The sequence below is a fragment of the Cervus canadensis genome, chromosome 8 (assembly GCF_019320065.1).
Source record: "Cervus canadensis isolate Bull #8, Minnesota chromosome 8, ASM1932006v1, whole genome shotgun sequence".
NCBI lineage: Eukaryota > Metazoa > Chordata > Mammalia > Artiodactyla > Cervidae > Cervus > Cervus canadensis.
In genome coordinates this window covers 68,546,568-68,565,888 of record NC_057393.1, presented here as the reverse complement: position 1 = coordinate 68,565,888, position 19,321 = coordinate 68,546,568, and the positions used below count along the sequence as shown (strand labels likewise).

General features: G+C 37.0%; 1 protein-coding gene and 1 pseudogene across 2 annotated transcripts in view; both read left to right on the top strand.

Moving 5' to 3' along the window:
* Positions 1 to 19,321, top strand: part of TET1 (tet methylcytosine dioxygenase 1) — a 133,682-nt gene that overhangs the window by 71,572 nt on the left and 42,789 nt on the right. For both annotated transcript variants that reach the window (XM_043476768.1, XM_043476767.1), the window contains exon 4: positions 14,274 to 16,596. In XM_043476768.1, coding sequence (XP_043332703.1) covers positions 14,274 to 16,596 — 2,323 coding nt within the window. The remainder of the gene's footprint in view (positions 1 to 14,273; positions 16,597 to 19,321) is intronic.
* LOC122446485 lies at positions 8,765 to 10,367 on the top strand (annotated as a pseudogene).

The following is a 19,321-nucleotide window of genomic DNA, read 5'->3' as shown; positions in this document are numbered from 1 at the left end:
TACACTAAATTTCATAGGTTTTATGTAGAAATGTAAACTGATAATTTTTATATTAATTCCATGCCAAAATAATATGCTTGACTTAAATAGAAATATATTAAATTTTATTTTACCTGCTTCTTTTTACCTAAAGAAAATACCTTCTAAAAGCTTTGAAGTGATTTCTGTAGTTCACTTTGTATTTACATTGGACAGTGCTTCCTTAGAATAGCATGAAGGTTTGGGAGTGCTATATTCTGCAAACCAATCCAAATCCTGAGATTAATCCACTCATTAAAATGTGAGCTCCATAAGAACTGGTCCCTTTTCTCTACTTTTGATGGATACATGCCTTGTTATTGGTCTCTATAAGCATTTTGAATGCATGTACTGAGGCAGAGAAGTAGGAACGGGGAACACAGGGATCAATGGAAGGGTCTACTCAACTTAATGGCTTCTCAGAAGACTCATGGGTCATTAGATGGATTTGGGGGTTAAAGCAAGCCCAAAGAATGAGGTAATTCATTAACTTTTAGACATGAAAGTTTTAATCACTCAGTCCTGTCCGACACTCCATGACCCCATTGACTGTAGCCCACCAAGCTCCTTTGTCCATGGAATTCTCCAGGCAATAATACTGGAGCCACACCCTTCTCCAGGGGATCTTCCTGACCAAGGGTTAGAAATTGGGTCTCCTGTATTGCAGGCAAATTCCTTACCATCTGAGCCATCAGGGAAGCCCTTTTAGACATGGTTCAGTTGTAATTACCAGGTGAAGATGTCCAGTTAGTGGATAAATGAATTTCACATTCAGGAGAAATATCTTTTCTTGATGCGAGAATCAACAGCAGGCAATCATAGACTGAAAGGCAAGTGTGCCAATAAATGAGTCGGATGGAGAGGAGACAGAGGGAAACACTATCCTTTATATGTGGGCGAAGAAGCCAACCAGGAGACTGAAATGATGGACTCAGAACTGAAAGGAAGATCTTAAGTGAGCATTTGGACTACAATGGTGAATCTTGGCCCACATGCCTTGTTTCAGTGGGGTATGCCAATAGTTTCAATGGGGTAGTGGGAGCAGAAGCCTAATTACAATGGGTTGAAAGTACACGATAGGGTGATTGCAGTTTGGATGACATTATTTGTGAACAGGGCAGTGAGGTAGGATGGGAGCTAAATATTTCTGGAGGCTTTTGTTTTCTCAAGACAAAAGATTTCAGTTTGTCCTAGGCTGTTGGGAAGAAGGTAGCTGGGAGAGATTTACGGGTCTTTGACTCCAGAATGCTCTCTGATTTTTCTGTTATTAATGTATAAATACCTCTGTGCATACCATCACCAGCTAAGTGCTGAATAAATAGTCAGTTTTCTTGGAGATTATGTTATTGTTCTTAGAAAGTCTAAACTGAAATAGACATATTTTCTTCAAAGGAAAATGTTGGAGGAAGGGAGCAGAGACCCAAGGCATGTGGGCCATGAGCGTGGATGTGTGTGCATGACTAGTCGTATCTGACTCTGGGACCCCAAAGAGTAGCCTGCCAGGCTCCTCTGTCCATGGCATTTTCCAGCCAAGAATACTGAAGTGGATTGCCATTTCCTTCTTCAGGGGATCTTCCTGACCCAGCGATTGAACCCATGTCTCCTGCATTGGCAGGAGGGTTCTTTCCCACTGTGCCACCACTGTGCATGCATGCACGTGGGCGATGTGGAAAGAATCAAAAACTAAAACCTTTCTTGGTTCTTCATAGGATCATGAATTACCTAGTTATCTGATGGCCTTCGGGAGGGAGTTAGGTGAGGCAAGGTCTTTGAATATTATCTTTGATCATGAGGGAACATTCCAGGTAGACTGATTTGAGAGGGGTTAAACCCTAGTGGAAAACAAGATTACTAATCTCCTGAAATCTTGAGGAGAGTTTAAGTGTCATTAACAGACAAGCCCAAAAAAGTGCGTGTAAACTGCATTTGGAAAAACTCGTGTGGTTGGATTAAATAATCTGCAATTTGTATGTTCTTCTTCTGTTTTTAAAATTAATATGGCAATTCATAGTATGGTATTACTTAATACCAAGAAGTTTTCACCGTATCTTTTTCTCCTAATTACATGAAACTAACAAATTTGAAGAAAAATTATATGAGAAAGTAAAATATACCAGGGTCATTTTGAAGAGGATTTATAGGCCAATGAATATTTGTGGGAGAAATAGAAGGTGACCTCTGACTGCCTCCTTAAGAACTAGCCTCTAAATTGGGTCCCAGTTTCACTCCTTTCCTGAATAATTTGTGGGAACCCTGTGTGAAAAGTGAAAGTGCTAGTCTCTCAGTCCTGTTTGACTCTTTGACTCCATGGACTGTAGCCCTCAGGCTCCTCTGTCCATGGAGTTCTCCAGGCAAGAATACTGGAGTGGATTGCTATTCCCTTCTCCAGGGGATCTTCCTGGCCCAGGCACTGAACCTGGGTTTCCTGCAAAGCAGGCAGGTTCTTTACTATCTGAGACACCAGGGAAGCCCTGTGTGAAACCTATGTGCTTACACTGAATTTGGAGATTAAGTTATGATATTTTATTTAAAAAGCAATGTTGTTCTGCTATAACTCACAGATAGCTGAATAGATGTAGTATGTACTGTGCTATACAGTAGTTATATATCTTTTTAAAATTATTTTTTAAATCCTGAGAAATTATTGCTTTTTAATTTAAGTATAGTTGTTTTGAACTGTGAAGTTGGAGAATACTCTTGAGAGTCCCTTGGGCTGCAAGGAGATCAAACCAGTAAATCCTAAAGGAAATCAATAGTGAATATTCATCGGAAGGACTGATGCTGAAACTGAAGCTTCAATACTTTGGCCACCTGATGCGGAGAGCTGACTCATTAGAAAAGACCCTAATTCTGAGAAAGAGTGAAGGCAGGAGGAGAAGGGGACGACAGAAGATGAGATGGTTGGATGGCATCACTGAGTCAATGGACATGAGTTTGAGCATGCTCCTGAATATGATGAAGGACAGGGAAGCCTGGCGTGCTGCAGTCCATAGAGTCGCAAACAGTTGGACAGCAACAACAATGGTTGATTTACAATATCGTGTTAATTTAAGTGCACTTCTTTTTTAGATTCTTTTCCCTTATAGGTTGTTATAAATTATTGAGTATCGTTTCCTGTGCTATACAGTAGGTCCTTGTTGGTTATCTATTTTATATATAGTAGTATGTGTCAGTTGAGTTATTGTAAGGAAATTGAGGTGCAAAGGGGATCTATGGAACTTTATGCCATGTGGTTGGTAAGCAATAGAAAGGGGAGTTGTCAGTTTCATTCTGGGAAAGCTCACATTATTAAAAATACATGAAACAGTTAAAGTATGTAAAAAGTGTAAAGAATAATACACTGAACATCAGAGTTGGTTATTAATTTTAAGCTTGGATAGGGTTGTTCATGAAAAGTATGAAGGACAAAAAGGCAGTGGATTTAGAATCTTCTAAGGAACAGGCTTAGGGGGACACACCTATAGCCAAGGGACAGACATTCAAGAGTGAGACTCCAGGGGAGATCTAGATTTTAGTTTCATTGGAGAATCCCCTTGGGCATCTACAAAAGAGCAGAGTAGGTGTGTAACATTTAAGGAATGTTTGGATTTGGCAGTTCAGAAGTAATTTATAACCTTGAGGGGTAACCTGAAGGGGTTACCTGAAGATACTTGAATGAGGAGGGAATTTAGTGGGTTGATAGCTTGAGGCAGATTTGGAGTCTGGGTTTTTTTTTTTTGTCTTTTGTTGTTTTTACATGAATTAACACATTTATTATGGGCTAGCAATGTTACAAATGGTGGACCTTCAGTTACTTCAATCAAACTATAGTATGATAGAAGTGGTGCTGTAGGTTCGGGAATTACCTGCCACCTTTTCAATAACCACAGAACCAGATCCCCAAAGCTTGTCTCTTCATTTTGTTTTTGCCACGAGAGAATCAAGTGTACTTGGTGGGCTGGCTGATTTCAATTGTCTTCATTTTTTTCCTGAGGGAGGTACCATAATGGGCTCTTATTGAAGGACAGTCTTGGCCTTGGTGCTTTTAGCCTTGCCACCAGAGAGGGGGTTTTTATCTTTCCTTTTTTTTTTTTTATGTCTTACATACTTTTTTTTTTTCCTATGCCTCGAGGCATGTGGAAACTGTTTCCTCACTAGGGGTTGAACTTGAGCCCTGTGGACCGCCAGGGAAGTTCTGGATTTTTATCTTTTTCACTAGGAATAAATTATACTGGCTCTTAGCTTCTGAGGAGGTGGTCTAAGACAAGGTCATCTATGACTAGAGAGGTTTAGCTCTTAGGTCAGGGTTTTTTTTTTTTATGTTTTATTATTATTTTTTCCATTTATTTTTATTAGTTGGAGGCTAATTACTTTACAATATTGTAGTGGTTTTTGTACTTTGGAACTCATTTGCAATTAACTTCATTTTTGACTAAATAGAAGTTGTCCCTCCCTTTAGTTAAAGTCTCCTCCTTTGCCCCACCCCCAAGTAAAGGATTTACTGTGGATTCTAAAACCCTGTGGCCAAATGAGGGTGGAGTTCTGGGGGATAAGAATGAAAACTTTAGGAAAGCTTTTGGATCTGGCTTCTGGATCTGAAGGAGAGAATTGGGAAACATCTGTAGTTTCTTCCATGGCTCCTATTCGGCACAAGCTTGGAAAAGCCATAAGGCCCTGTGGCACCAAGGTAGGATAGGTTGGGGTGTATACTCACCCATTCTCTATGCTCCCCCTCTTCTGGCTGACCCAGCCCTGCCTATCTGTGGCCTTTGAAATCCCTCACTGGGTAGCTGTGTAGGCAAACTGGAGAAACAGATAAGAGGCAAAACTAAAAAAGAATGTTAGGGTTACAAATCTTGGTAGGGCAGGTATTCCTTTTTTATGCCTAAAAAAGGAAAAGGGGAAATTAATGGCTGGGATTCTGGAGTAGGTAATTTCACTGCTCTAGTAAAATAAAGTAGATCCCCTTTGAATGAGGATATTTTTAATGTATGTGTGTGTCAAATGCTTATTTTAGAATTTCCTTACATGGATCTTTGGTGAGTCACTGGTTCATCTCTACTTACTTTTGACTTAAATTTGATTTTGTTAGCAAGCAGTTGTGGTGAGCATTGTTTGGTGGTAGGTTGGAGAGCAGGGCTGACCTCTGTGTGTCTTTTTCATGCTGTATTTTAAAGGGAATGTGAGGGGAAAATACAGTGTCAGAAATGATTGTGTCTTCTTAAAGTCAAAATTAATGGAGGCCTCAGTGGTTTTCCCTTGGATTTTCCTTCAGATGCTCAATTTTCAGGTTGAGAAAGCAGACTTGGAAGATATCACTTCTGATTAGGGATTAATACACTATGGGCTGCTCCTGCTGCTCTATTTGTCAGTTTTTAAGATTGCTTTTTCCTCCAAGGAGGTGAAAAAAATTGGTTCTTGGTGGGGGAGGGGTTGAAAAAACTTAAGATATCACAATGAGGTCACCGTATGTAAACAGATACACACTATATCTATGATATTACAATCTTCCGGGGAGGTATTAAGATCTTCTAGGGAGGAATATTAGGGAAAAATGTTTTAAAAGACTTCTGCAATAAGGGGTGGGAAAAAGATGAAAAGTAGTTTAAGAAACAAACTGATCTACCTGTGTAGTAAAGGTCATAGTCTTGTTGGACGAAAGCTCTGAAAATGCTTTGAAAGTTTTTATTTTTTCATGTAGTCTGGGTACCTGTTTCTGGATGTAGGAAATGCAGCACTTATGGAATGTGAGCATGTGTTGGGAGGGGCTACAAGCAGATCCTGTTCAAAGGGCAGAGTCAGAATTTTCAGAATAGAAGGCCTCTTTCCTCAGTACCATTTGGCTCCTGCAGGAGTAGGTGTAAGAGTGTCCTGAGGATAGGAATGTGGAAAAATGAGAACATGGCAGTATCTTGGGAACTATTGGATCCAGATCTCATCTAAGGAGTTCAACATTCCTGTTAGTTCAGAGTGCATGCAACCTGTAATCTTGGGATGGGTATTTAATGGAAGACAGACAACTAGGGGACTTTGAAATCATTTACTGTCTTTTAAACTGTACCCTTGGGTCTTTTTGGAGTAGTAGAGGACAAGAATGGAACTGGGGTGGGGAGGGGCTGGAGTAGGAGGAGAAGAGATACAAACAGAAGTAGGTAGTTATTTGGGTTTGCTTTAACAGACAGCTTCCAGAAAAACCCAAAGGAAATTTTTGGCCAACCCAATAATTTGCACTTCAAGATGGGTGTTCAGGAAATAGACTATACCTAGGCAGATTAAATGCCAATAAAATTGTCAGTAAAAAGCTGTAGCCACTGGGGCCTCTTTCAAGTAGTTGGATTCACGCTCTCAGTGATGTCATGGAAACAGCTCCTTCCAGCTTGTTAGGTGTGTGCATTTCTCCCCAACTCTTACTTAGTTGGTCACTTTGATAGTGGATTGGCACCACAAAAATTGGCCAACCCTACAAAATAGGGCTTCCTCCCCACCACTTCCCAAGCTGATTGTTAAACGTTTATCAGAATACCACGGAGTAGAGTTTCTAAAAGACAAATGTTGACTGTTGTATGTAGCCTTCCTAAAATATCTTAAACAAGTATTATCAAAAAATATGTACTCTGCACTCTTCCTTATGCTCTAATTTGTAATTTGATACTACATAAACTATTCTGCATTTAGATTTCTTTCACTTACTATTCTTTGAAGTCTTTGCATAGACTCCTCTGTCAATTTTTGTTTACTTTTAAGGGAAATATATTAAAAAGTCAAAATAGCTTTTAAACATATCTAGCCTAAATAAACCTTTGCTGTTTCCTCACTATGAAGTATTGCTCCTAAACTCTTTCTATTCACCATTACTTTCTTTTGTATTCCTCCAGAGTAACTTTATGCAAATATGAATGTGTATATTGTTTCTTTTTCTACAAAATGTATTTCACATATAATCTTTTCCTGTTAGCTATGGAGTTTTTTATCCCTTTTTATAGTTGCAAGGCATTATATAGCTACATCACAATTGAATTAGTCTGTTACAGATGAACATTGGAATCTTTTCAGCTATTTGTTTAAATATACAAAGCTGTCAAAACATGTAGTTATATGCAGGTATAACTGGGATAAATTTCAAACTGCCGTATTAAAGTTGCACTTAATTTTGATAATTATTGCCAAATTGCCTTTCATAGGGATTGCACCACTTTGTACTTTCACCATCAATATGTGAGTTTATTTCCTCACAGCTTGCCAAAGGGTCTAGGTGGTGAAACTTTTTGACTGCTATTCTAATAAATGAAAAATGTCATTTTATTTTCTTTAAATGTCATTTTAATTTGCATTTCTTTTAATGTCGAGCATCTTTTCACAGTGCCTATGTCAGGGTTGTATGAAGATTAAATGAGTTATTGCAAGTAATGACTATATTAGAATACAGCTAATGGCTTTTGAATTATAACTGTTGTGATGAAATTGTACTCTCTCTTAGTGATAGCTTATTGTCACTGTGCTCTTGAGTCAATTATCTGACATAGTTATCTCACTTAATTACCATCACAATCATATATGATCTCTTAAAAAGAGAAAACTATAGGTTAAGTAGCATATCCTGGGTTGTACAATTCCTAAGGATTGCTCTCTTTCCTTCTCCATGTTAGTATTCAAGATTAAATAGTAATGGCAAATAAATTGGTTTCTTTTCAACACTTCTTTTTAAAAACAAACCTATATAGAATTTACTTAGATTTTATCTATTTAAATAAGTTGATTTTATGTATTTTTTAAATTGAGGAATAGTTTATTTAAAATAATAATTTCAGGTATACGACATAGGATTCAAAATTTTTATATAGATTATTTACTTCATTTAAAGTTACTATAAAATATTGGTTACAAAAAAAATACAAAAAATATTGGTTACATTCCCTCTGCTGTATGCTAGGTCCTATTTATTTCATACATAGTTGCTGCTGCTGCTGCTAAGTCACTTCAGTCATGTCCGACTCTGTGCGACCCCATAGACGGCAGCCCACCAGGCTCCCCCGTCCCTGGGATTCTCTAGGCAAGAATACTGGAGTGGGTTGCCATGTCCTTCTCCAAAGCAAGAGTGAAAAGTGAAAGCGAAGTCGCTCAGTCGTGTCCGATTTGTAGGGACCCCATGGACTGCAGCCTACCAGGCTCCTCCGCATAGTAGTTGATACCTCTTAATTCCCTACCCCAATTTGACCCTCTCCCCATTCTTCTCCCCACTAGTAACCACTAGTTCTCTATATATATGATTCTGTTTCTGTTTTGTTAAATTCATTCATTTTATCTTTTAGATTCCAGATATAAGTGATATCATATAGTATTTGTCTGACTTATTTCACTAAGCATAATATTTTCCAAGTTCATCCATGTTGTTGCAAAGGGCAAAAATCCATCCCTTTTTATGGCTGAGTACATTCCAGTTTATATAATAAACCAACATCTTTATCCACTTATCTGTTGATGGACATGGAGGTTGTATCCATATCTTGGCTATTTAAATAATTTCTGCTATACATTTGAACTGCAAGAACGGGCTGCTTCAGCAGGCTGCTCGCTTCATTTCCGAGGCGTCCTTGTCCCTCCAGGCCTGGCAGTGCTTGCCTCCGCCTTTAGCAACCTCGCTGGTCCGACACGGTCCCCCTGGGTGGGCGGGCAGGCTGGCTCAGGCTGCCACGGGCGGGTACGTTTGGAGAGTTCCTCTGGGGGTCTGCGGGATGCAGGGCTGAACCACCGCGCCCCGGGAGCAGCGATGGTGGGCAGCTCCGCGCCCCGGCCGCTGGCCCGCTAGGCGGGTTCGGCGCCAACACTGCAGCGGATAGCTTTCCGGGAGGACTAGGAGAACACCAACCCTGAGAAGGAGGCACCCGCCCAGCAGCCCCCGACCGGGTGGGCTGGTGGTTGAAGGCCGGAAACTCACAGGGTCCAGCACCTCAGAGGCCTAACCCCTGACGGGTTGCACCTCTTAAGGATCTTCCTATAAATGATTAGCATATCACTGTTCCTCCCTGGAAAGTAAACAGGAAACAGCCTGCCTTTACCATTCACGTGGATGAAACCGAAGAATGCAAAAGAGGCCAACTGAATCTAAAAAAGCAGAAAGTGAAGATGTCCTGGCTGTTACTTTACCAGGACCAAGAAAACCACTGGAACCTCTGATTCCAATGGATGGTAGTTTGGAGTCACCACATACTATGGACACATCAATTGTATTGGAAGATGAAAAGCCAGGGAGTGTTAATGAAGGACCAGACTACCATGAGGACGTTCACACATACCTTAGGGAAATGGAGGTTAAATGTGAGCCTAACATGGGTTACATGAAGAAACAGCCAGACGTTACTAACAGTATGAAGGCTATCCTCGAGAAGGCTATCCTCGAGAACTGGTTAGTTGAGGCAGGAGAAGAATATAAACTACAAAATGAGACCCTGCATTTGGCTGTGAACTACCTTGATAGGTTTACTTTCATCCATGTCTGTGTTGAGAGGATAACTTCAACTTGTGGGCACTGCTGCTATGCTGTTAGCCTCAAAGTTTGAAGAAATAGACCCCCCAGAAGTAGCAGAATTTCTATACATTACAGATGACACTTAAACCAAGAAACAAGTTCTGAGAAGGCAGCACCTAGTCTTGAAAGTCCTTGCTTTTGACTTAGCTCTACAAACAGTAAATCAGTTTCTTACCCAGTACTTTCTGCATCAGCAGCCTGCAAAAGGCAAAGTTGAAAGTTTAGCAGTGCTTTTGCGAGAGTGAAGTTTGATAGACGCTGACTCATATCTACAATATTTGCCATCGGTTATCACTGCCGTGGTCTTTCATGTAGCAGTCAACACAGTCATGAGACAAAGCTGGCCTGAATCATTAGCATAAAACACTGGATATCCACTGGAAATTCTAAAGCCTTGTCTCATGGACCTTCACCAGACCTACCTCAGAGCACCACAGCATGCGCAACAGTCATTAAGAGAAAAGTACAAAAATTCTAAGTTTCCTGGTGTTTCTCTCCTCAGCTCACCAGGGACACTAAATGTGTAACAGTGAAAGACTACCTTTGTTTTCTAAGATGTAAAGCACTCAAAGTATATGGTATACAGATTTTATCTTAGATTTTAATTTTACAATCATTTCTGAATACAGAAGTTATGGTCAGGTACAAATTATGGTATCTATTACTTTTTAAATGGTTATACTTTGTATATCTTTAGTGCATGTAATTATCTTAGATATTTGGCTAATTTTAAGTGGTTTCTATTAAAGGATTAATGATGCCAGCTGTCAGGATAATACTAAATTGATTTGAAAAAAAAATACTTCCACTATAAACATTGGGGGTGTATGTATCTTTTTGAATTACTGTCTTCATTTTCTTTAGATAAATACCTAGGAGTAGAATTGCTGGATCATGTGGTAATTCTATTTTTACTTTGTTGAGGAACCTCAATAATGTTCTCCATAGTGGCTGCACCAATTTATATTCCTACCAACAATGTATACGAGTTCCCTTTTCTCCACGTCTTCACCAACATGTGCTATTTGTGGTCTTTTTGATGATAGCCATTCTGATGTGAAGTGATATCTCGTGGTTTTGATTTGCATTTCTCTGATTAGTGATGCTGAACATCTTTCGATGTGATATCTTTTAGCCATCTTTTATTTCTTCTTTCTGTCTGATTGCCATGTCTAAGACTATCAATACTATGGTGAATAAAAGTACTAAGAGCGAGTATCCTTGTCTTGTTCCTGATCTTACAGGATATGCTTTTCAGCTTTTCACTCTTGAATAAGATGTTAGCTGTGGGCTTATGGCTTATTATAACGGCCTTTATTATGTTGAGGTGTGTTCCATCTATATCCACTTTGTGATGGATACATTATTTGGATGTACTTTTTGTTTCACCATGCCAGCAAAGCTTGTGAGATGTTAGATCCCTGACCAGGGCTTGAACCCAGGCCAAGGCAGTGAAAGTGCTGAGTCCTAAGCACTGGACTGCCAGGGAATTCCTACTGTTTGTATATTTTAAATTAAAAGAGATGTTTTAATTTCTTGCATGTTATCACACATTATTTTGGGTTAATGATATATTATGAATATCTTGCCATGCAGTCACTAGATTGATACATAATGACTGCACATTAATTCACAGAGTGAATATATGAGAGTTCATTTCATACTTTCTCTAAATGATATTTTGCATTATGAGTTGCTTACATTTTGTTTTTGCAATTTGGATTGCATTTTCATTTACTACTAGTAAGAAGTTGGATAGATTTTGATCCTTTTGATTTCTACCTAAGTGAATTACTTATGCCTGTTCTTTCCTCAGTGTTCTATTGAATCATTTTCCTTTTTAATTTCTCAGAAATTTTTTTTCATTAAGAACAGTAACTATATATCTTGTATTTTTCCAGTGTGTCATTTGATTTTTAAAAAATTTCAATATAAATTTTTCAGTAAAAATTTCACTTTAATTTTGACAATATTTCTCCTACCTTTGTAAGTAGCTATGCAAATCAGGAAGTAAATACAGTTTACATCCTTATTCAGTACATGGACACAAAACCATACATAAAAGATTTTTATGATAATACTTATCTTTACTAAATATAGTATACTTATTTTTCTTTAATATTCTATTAAAAAGCATTTGTTACAAAGCATGAAATTGGTATTGGGACTCAGGCTGCGATCAGCAATTTAAAAAGCATATTAAAATGTCTTTGCCTTTAAGAGTGTTAATATATGTAGTCAAAGGATTCTATCTTTTTTATGGCTTGCCACTTTTTGCTCTTGCTTTGGAAGATTTTTCGTACTTTCTAAATTTTCTTCTATTTAAATTATTAATAAATCTGGAATTTTTGTTGCATGTTATAAAGATCAAACTTCTTTCTTGTCATTATTAAGAAATTGATAATTTTCTCTGCTGCTTACAAATGCCAGCATTTTAACAATAATATTAAATATTATTGAACTTATTCTCTTAATTTGCTCATTTACCTGGAATGCTTAACTTATTATTCCTTTTAATATTAAAATTTTAAATAATGCTTTTTTTAAAAAAATTGGCTATCTTATTTATTTTTACAAAGTTGTTATGTGTATGTAATATGTATATCTGATATTGCATTTTTTTAATGAATTTTGATATGTTAACCATAGCCTATGTAACCTGTACCATGACAGGAAATTAGATATGGCCCTTCTGAACTCTGAATCTTTTTTTGCTTTTAGTCAATACTCTTGATTTTTCTATTAGAGTCAATTATATCATCATTTATTCAATATTTTTATATTTAGATTTTACTGTCTTTCTGGCATTGACTAAAACATCCAGCACCATGTTAAATATAGAGATTGTTTTCTATTTGCTCCTGACAGAAATGTCCCCTCTGGTGTCATCCTGTGGTATAACTTTGGATGAGCACTGTGCGGCAGGCGGGATCTTAGTTTTCTGACCAGGGGTCAAACCTGTGCCCCGTTGCATTGAGAGTGCACCGTCTTAACCACTGGACTACCAGGGAAATCCTTGTTTCAAGGTTTACAAAAGATACGGGTTAGAGAGGGGGATACTGATTCCTTAATGAGTTCAGTGTTTCTCTCAGAAGCAATGACAGTGTTTGGGAATTAAAGGTGGTTGTTGCACAATATTGTGAATGCAATCACAGAATTATACAACTTTAAATGGTAAAATGATGAATTTTATCTTATGGGAAGTTCATCTCAAAAAAATTTTAAAAAGGGATGTCACTACCCACTCACCAGAATGGTTAACGTGTTAAGACAGAAAATACTAAGTTTTGATAAGAATGTGAACTAATTGTTAATAAAAATGGAAACATATTAATATTTCTTGTGGGAGTATATATCGATAACCACTATAGAAAATTCTTTGGCCTATTTCCTAAAGCTGAAGTTGCATGCACATATATTAATACACACGCTGAATGATCCAGCACTTCCCTCCACCCCATGTACATATAAGTTCACCAAAAGATAACAGTAATATGTTACAGTGTACTTTGTTGTAGCCAAAAACTAAAAATGAATGTCCATCTACAATAGAACAGAAAAATATATTATATAGTCAATCAATGAATTACTGTATAGCAGGAGGAATCAATGGATTACAATTACACTTTACAACATGGATGACTACCACAAATATAATTTTGAGTAAAAGAAAGTCAGTTGTATAAAGTATGGAAATAAGCAAAAGAAATCTAAGATGTCAAATCAGTGGTTACCCTTGGTTTTGGAGTGATGATGATAAGTTTTTTAAAATTAATTTTTAAATTTTTAATCAAAATATAGCTGATTTGCAGTGTTACTGTTGTATAGCAAAGTGTTTGTTATATCTATATAAATCCTTTTTTATATTCTTTTCCATTATGGTTTATCATAGGATATTAAATATACTATGTGCAGTAATGTAGGACCTTGTTTATTAGATGTAAATTTCTTGGTGGGATTTGGGTACATAGCAGTTTTGTGAAAATCCAGCAAGCTATATAAGTATTTATGATTTATATATTTTTTAATTTATTTATTTTAATTGAAGGATAATTGCTTTACAGTATTGTTTGTTTCTACCAAACATCAACATGAATCAGCCATAGATTTACCTATGATGAGATATGATTTTTTTGTATGTGTGTGTGTCTCATTACAGCTTGCATTGAAATAGTAGGTATTGCTCATTGAATGACACCAATTGTGAAAATATTTTACAATTTTTTTTCACTGTAAAAAAATTTTATTTTGGGAAAAATGAATATACCAAAATATTAACAGGCATGGGATTATGACGGTTTCTACCTCTCTTTTTTTCTTTTCTCCTTATTGATTTTTTATAACTTATTGGAAAATATAAAAAGTGAAAATAAAATGTTTTCAGGGACTTCACATTTAGTTGCTTTTAAATTGTAAAGTAGCATTGAACATTAAAACAAGTATACTATCAAGGGTGAAACAGATCACCAGCCCAGGTTGGATGCATGAGACAAGTGCTCAGGGCTGGTGCACTGGGAAGACCCAGAGGGATGGGATGGAGAGGGAGGCAGGGGGATCGGGTTGGGGAACACATGTAAATCCATGGCTGATTCATGTCAATGTATGGCAAAAACCACTACAACATTGTAAAGTAATTAGCCTCCAACTAATGCAAATAAATGGAAATAAATAAATAAATTGTAAAGTTCTTATGACTCTTCCTCAGATATTGGAGTAGATTATATGAGTAATTTCTGTGTTTATTTTATAGGCAGATTTTGACAACAAACTGGTAAATGGCCCCAAGTCAGAATCCATGGAATACAGTAGTTGTGGTCATGAGGAAGAACAGAGATTGGAATTGAATTCATGTCCCTTAGAAAATGTAACTAAAAATGAAGAAAGTATGACAGGTATTGAAGTGGAGAATTGGACCCAAAACAAGAAATCACACTTAACTGATCATGTCAAAGGAGAATTTAGTACAATTAAAACAGAAGTTGAAAATTTGAAAAACTCTGAAGATGACAGGAAAAAAATTCTACTTACTGACCTCCTTGAACCTCAAAAATTGTTTGCACAAACTGTAAGAAATGGCATTAAAAATGTACACTATTTACCAACTGAAACAAATTTGTCTTTTAAAAAAATCAACATTGAAGAACTTGGCAAGGCATTTGAAAACAATCCTTATAAATTCCTGAAAGACACCGCAAACCACAACAATGTCATGAGCGCCATTGCTACTAGTGCGAGCTGTGATCATCTCAAGGGGAAGAGTAATGTTTTGGTTATTCAGAAGCCTGGCTTTAATTGTAAGTCTTTCCCAGATCCTGTGAATTGCAACTTAAATAGTCATCCTAGTATACACAATGAAAGTGATCAACCAAAATCCCTAGAAATTATCGCAAATAGAGAACTAAAAGAAGGGTCAACACTTCAACCAAGTCTCCTATCCCTAATGAAAGATAGGAGATTAACACTAGAACAAGTAGTGGCCATAGAAGCTCTCACACAACTTTCAGAAGCCCCATCAGAAAATTCCTCTCCATCGAAGTCAGAGAAGGATGAAGAAACAGAACAGAGAACAGCTAGTTTGCTTAACAGCTGTAAAGCTATTCTGTATTCTGTGAGAAAAGACCTCCAAGACCCAAGCTTAAAAGGGGAGCCACAGAGCCTTCATCACTGTCCGTCTTTGGAAAAGCAAAGCTCATGCAACACTGTAGTGTTCAATGGCCAAAATATCATTTCTAAGTCACACAACAGCTCACCTAGTGACCAAGCATCCACAAAGGCACAGGAAAATTCAACGGTCACAAATTCAATATCACTTTTTATACCAAATTCAAATTCATCTAAAACAGATAACAATAAAAATATTGCTCAAGGTAGGATTACTCTCGACAGTTCTAGGAATTTGCAGCAGTTGACCACAATAACTAGCAAATCAGAGTATTGTAACCAGTCACTGGACAACAGCATCAAGTTGGATTCAAAGGATAATTCATCATGCCAAGATTCAGTTCATAGTAAGATAGAAGAAGATGTTGCCGCACAGTTAACACAACTTGCATCAATGATTAAATTCAATTATGTGAAACCAGAGGACAAAAAAGTTGAAAGTACACCAACAAGCCTTGTTGCATATAATGTCCAGCAAAAGTATAACCAAGAGATGGGCACAACACCACAGAAACCACCTTCCAGTGTACAAAATAATCAAGGCTCATCAGTAACAAAGCAAAAGAACACAATCCAGAAAAAGACAAAATCTACTCCATCAAGAGATAGACGGAAAAAAAAGCACATGGTCATAAGTTGTCAAGAAAATGACCAGAAAAAGCAGGAACAGTTGTCATATGAGTATAGTAAATTACATGACATTTGGATAGCATCTAAATTTCAAAGATTTGGTCAATTTGGTCCACATGATTTTCCCATTCTATTGGGAAAAATTCCTCCCCTAACTAAAGTATGGAAACCACTGACTCAAACAAGTTCAACATTAGAACACAAAAAATTATTTCCTCCACTCACTCAGATAAAATTTGAGAGATATTATCCTGAATTAGCACAGGAAAAGATGAAGGTTGAACCCCTGGATTCTATCCCCATAATCCAGTTAAAAACAGAATCCAATGGGCAGGCGTTTACAGAAAATGCATATACTCAGGTACAGCCAACAGTGAATGTCAATCAGAAAGCTCATCCTTTACTCCAGCCAGCCTCTCCAACCAACCAGTGTGCTAATGTCCTGGATGGCAGTGACCAAAGACAGTTCCAAGAGGATGTTAAAGACCAACTCATGCATCAGAGACTGCCAACATTTCCTGGTATCTCTCATGAGACCCCTTTGCCAGACCCAGCACAAATTCTCAGGAACCTAAATGTAGTATGTTCAGGTGGAATTACAGTGGTTTCTACCAAAAGTGAAGAGGACGTCTGTTCATCTAGTGTTGGAACATCAGAATGTTCCCCAATAAACAGTGCACAGAAAAGTTTTAATGATTATGCGATGAACTTCTTTACCAATCCTACGAAAACCCTGGTGTCCACAACGAAAGATTCTGAATTGCCTACTTGCAACTGTCTTGGTAAGTGCATGCATGTGTGTTTCATTTTTTTCTTGCCTTAATTGCCTCAAGTCATGATCAAATAAAGTTTGATTTAGATTTTTATATGTGACATTTTGGCCCCATTCATATTCTAGCTAGGATGGACTAAGTAATTCTATACCCATTTTTCTGTGGGACCTTTATTGAGGCGGCTCAGATGAAAGGGAAATGCAACTGGTAATTCAGAAACTTTCTTAAGTGGAAAATTTGATTTTGCTCAAGCTAGATGTCTCTCAAGTTGTTTATTGTGCACATGATAAGAATGAATTCCCTTAATACTTTATCACAGTTTATTCTTCCTATATTCAGAAAAATTTCAACCCTTAGGCCTTTTGTTTAAAAACATGTATTTTTAAATTGTACGTTTTAAAACATGTATGCAGAGAACATAAAATATATGTATAACTTAAATAACCATAAGAAAAGTATTTGTGTAATTGTTAACCCAATCAAGAAGAAAATGATTCATTAGTACATTCCAGAATGGGTAGTTAAAGGATTGATTGGAAGGATGGAGTAAGTATATCATTCTGATATACTTTTTTAACCACAATAGAAAAAATAGTGAAGTATAACAATTACTTTCAGTTCTTGATTATTCAAGGTGCATTTAATATTCTGAAATGATTCCTTCCATTTTTCTGCCCATCATTCAGCACTGTTTTGACAGCCTACCTCAGGCTAGGCACCAAAGATGGGCTCCTCTTAGAATGAAGAGCCTTTTAGAAGGGTCTGACAGTCTGGGGGGGTGACAGTGCTGTCTGAGTGGGGTTGAATTGGGAAAGAGAGATTCTCAGACCAAGGACCGAAGAGTGTAGTAATGATAATGGCTCCAATTCCAGATCTTTTCCTGCAAGTCTCATGACTGCTGCATCCTTGGCTTGTCATATTACAAAAACCCACCAAAGGGAAGGCTCATTATCCCCATTTTACAAGTGAAGAGGTTGAATCAGAGAAGTTCATAGCTAGTAAATGATTAAAGTGGAATTTAAAGACAGGCAGTCCCAACTCCAGAGGCTTTATTTGTAACTTCCATCCTCTGTTGCATCAAAATCTGAAAAAGAGACCTTTTTTCCTTTTCAATAAGTCATTAAACATGGAAAAGAAGTCTTTAAAATGCCATAAATTTGTATAGACCTGAGATAGTCTAATTTAACCCTATACATAGTTTTAATAAGACAATCAGCTAGTTTGAAAACTCCTTTTACATACTATCTTGTAACATTGTAAGAATTGAGACAGCCAGGCTTTCAAAGTTTATTCAGTATCTGCCCTGGACCTGGAACTGTGTAATGATACACTGTCAGTTACATATTTTCTTATAATTGTTCCATTTGAGATTATTGTGTTCATTGTGTAGAGATGGGAATTTAAAAAGAAAAACAAAAGAGCAAACTCAGAAATCATCCCAAGTGCAGGTAAAGTATCCCAATTATTTCCAAGGGTAAAGGATTTCTAAGAAAGTGTTACATCCTAGCAAAACTAGACTAGTTAGTGTTCCTCATTTTAGCATTTTAGGTCGGGTAATTCTTTGCCATCTGTGTTATTTGTTATATTTGTTATCTGTTGCTTTATCTGTTGTAGGCTGTTTAGTGGCATCCCTGGCCTCTTTCTCACTAGCTAGCAATAACACACACACATACATGCATACAGTTGTCATAACCCAAAATATTGCTAAATATCCCCTTTGGCAAAACCATCACTGATTAAGAACCGTTGCTCTAGATTGTTGTGTTGTTTAGTCACAAAGTCATGTTCAATTCTTTTGCAACCCCATGGACTGGAGCCTATCAGGCTCCTCTGTCCATGGGATTTCCCAGGCAAGAATACTGGAGTGGGTTGCTGCTTCCTTATCCAGGGGATCTTTCCGACCCAGGCATCGAGCCCATGTCTCCTGTATAGGCAGGCAGATTCTTTACCACTGAGACACTTGGGAAGTCCTGCTCTAGATCACCAATAAATTAAAAATTATTCACTGCTATCTTGCTTAAGTGGCCACAAAAATAATCCTATGTTGTATTGGATATCCAATTAAAATGGTAAGTAATACCCTTTGCTGTAGATAGACATGCATTCACCATTGATTCTAGTTAGACATGATTCTCAGAGGTCAAATTGAAAATAACATTTTCTAAGAAGTACTTAATTCATACTCACAAAAACTCAAATGGTACAGAAATACAGTGCAATTATCTTTTTCTAGAGGAAAATGGCTGTTACGGTTTTTCTATTGAATTAATATTGTTAGTGATTTTAATTTTTACAAAATTTTTTTTTTTTAATTTTACAAGTTTTACAAAATTTAAGGCTTTAAAACATACTACTTTTGCAGCTTGCTTTTTAACTTGGATTTTTCAATGTCTGTAAATGCTATTGTTTTAATAGCTGTATCATATTCCACTGTGTAAATAACCCCAAATTTAAACTATTACTTAATTGAAAAATTCAGTGTTTCTCTCTTTTGGTATTACATATTATTGTAACAACGAAGATTCTTATGTACACATGCATTATAAATAATTATGCATGTGTGTAGTAAAATAAATTAGCAGTGCAATTGTTGGGCTCAATTTTGGGGGGGAGCTCAAGTTTAACAGGATTCTGAGGCAAAGCTTTTAAGATATATTGCTCTAGGAGGACTTAATTTCATACCTCAATTTTTTTTTTTTTTTTTTTTTTTTTTTTTTTTTTTTTTTTTTTTTTT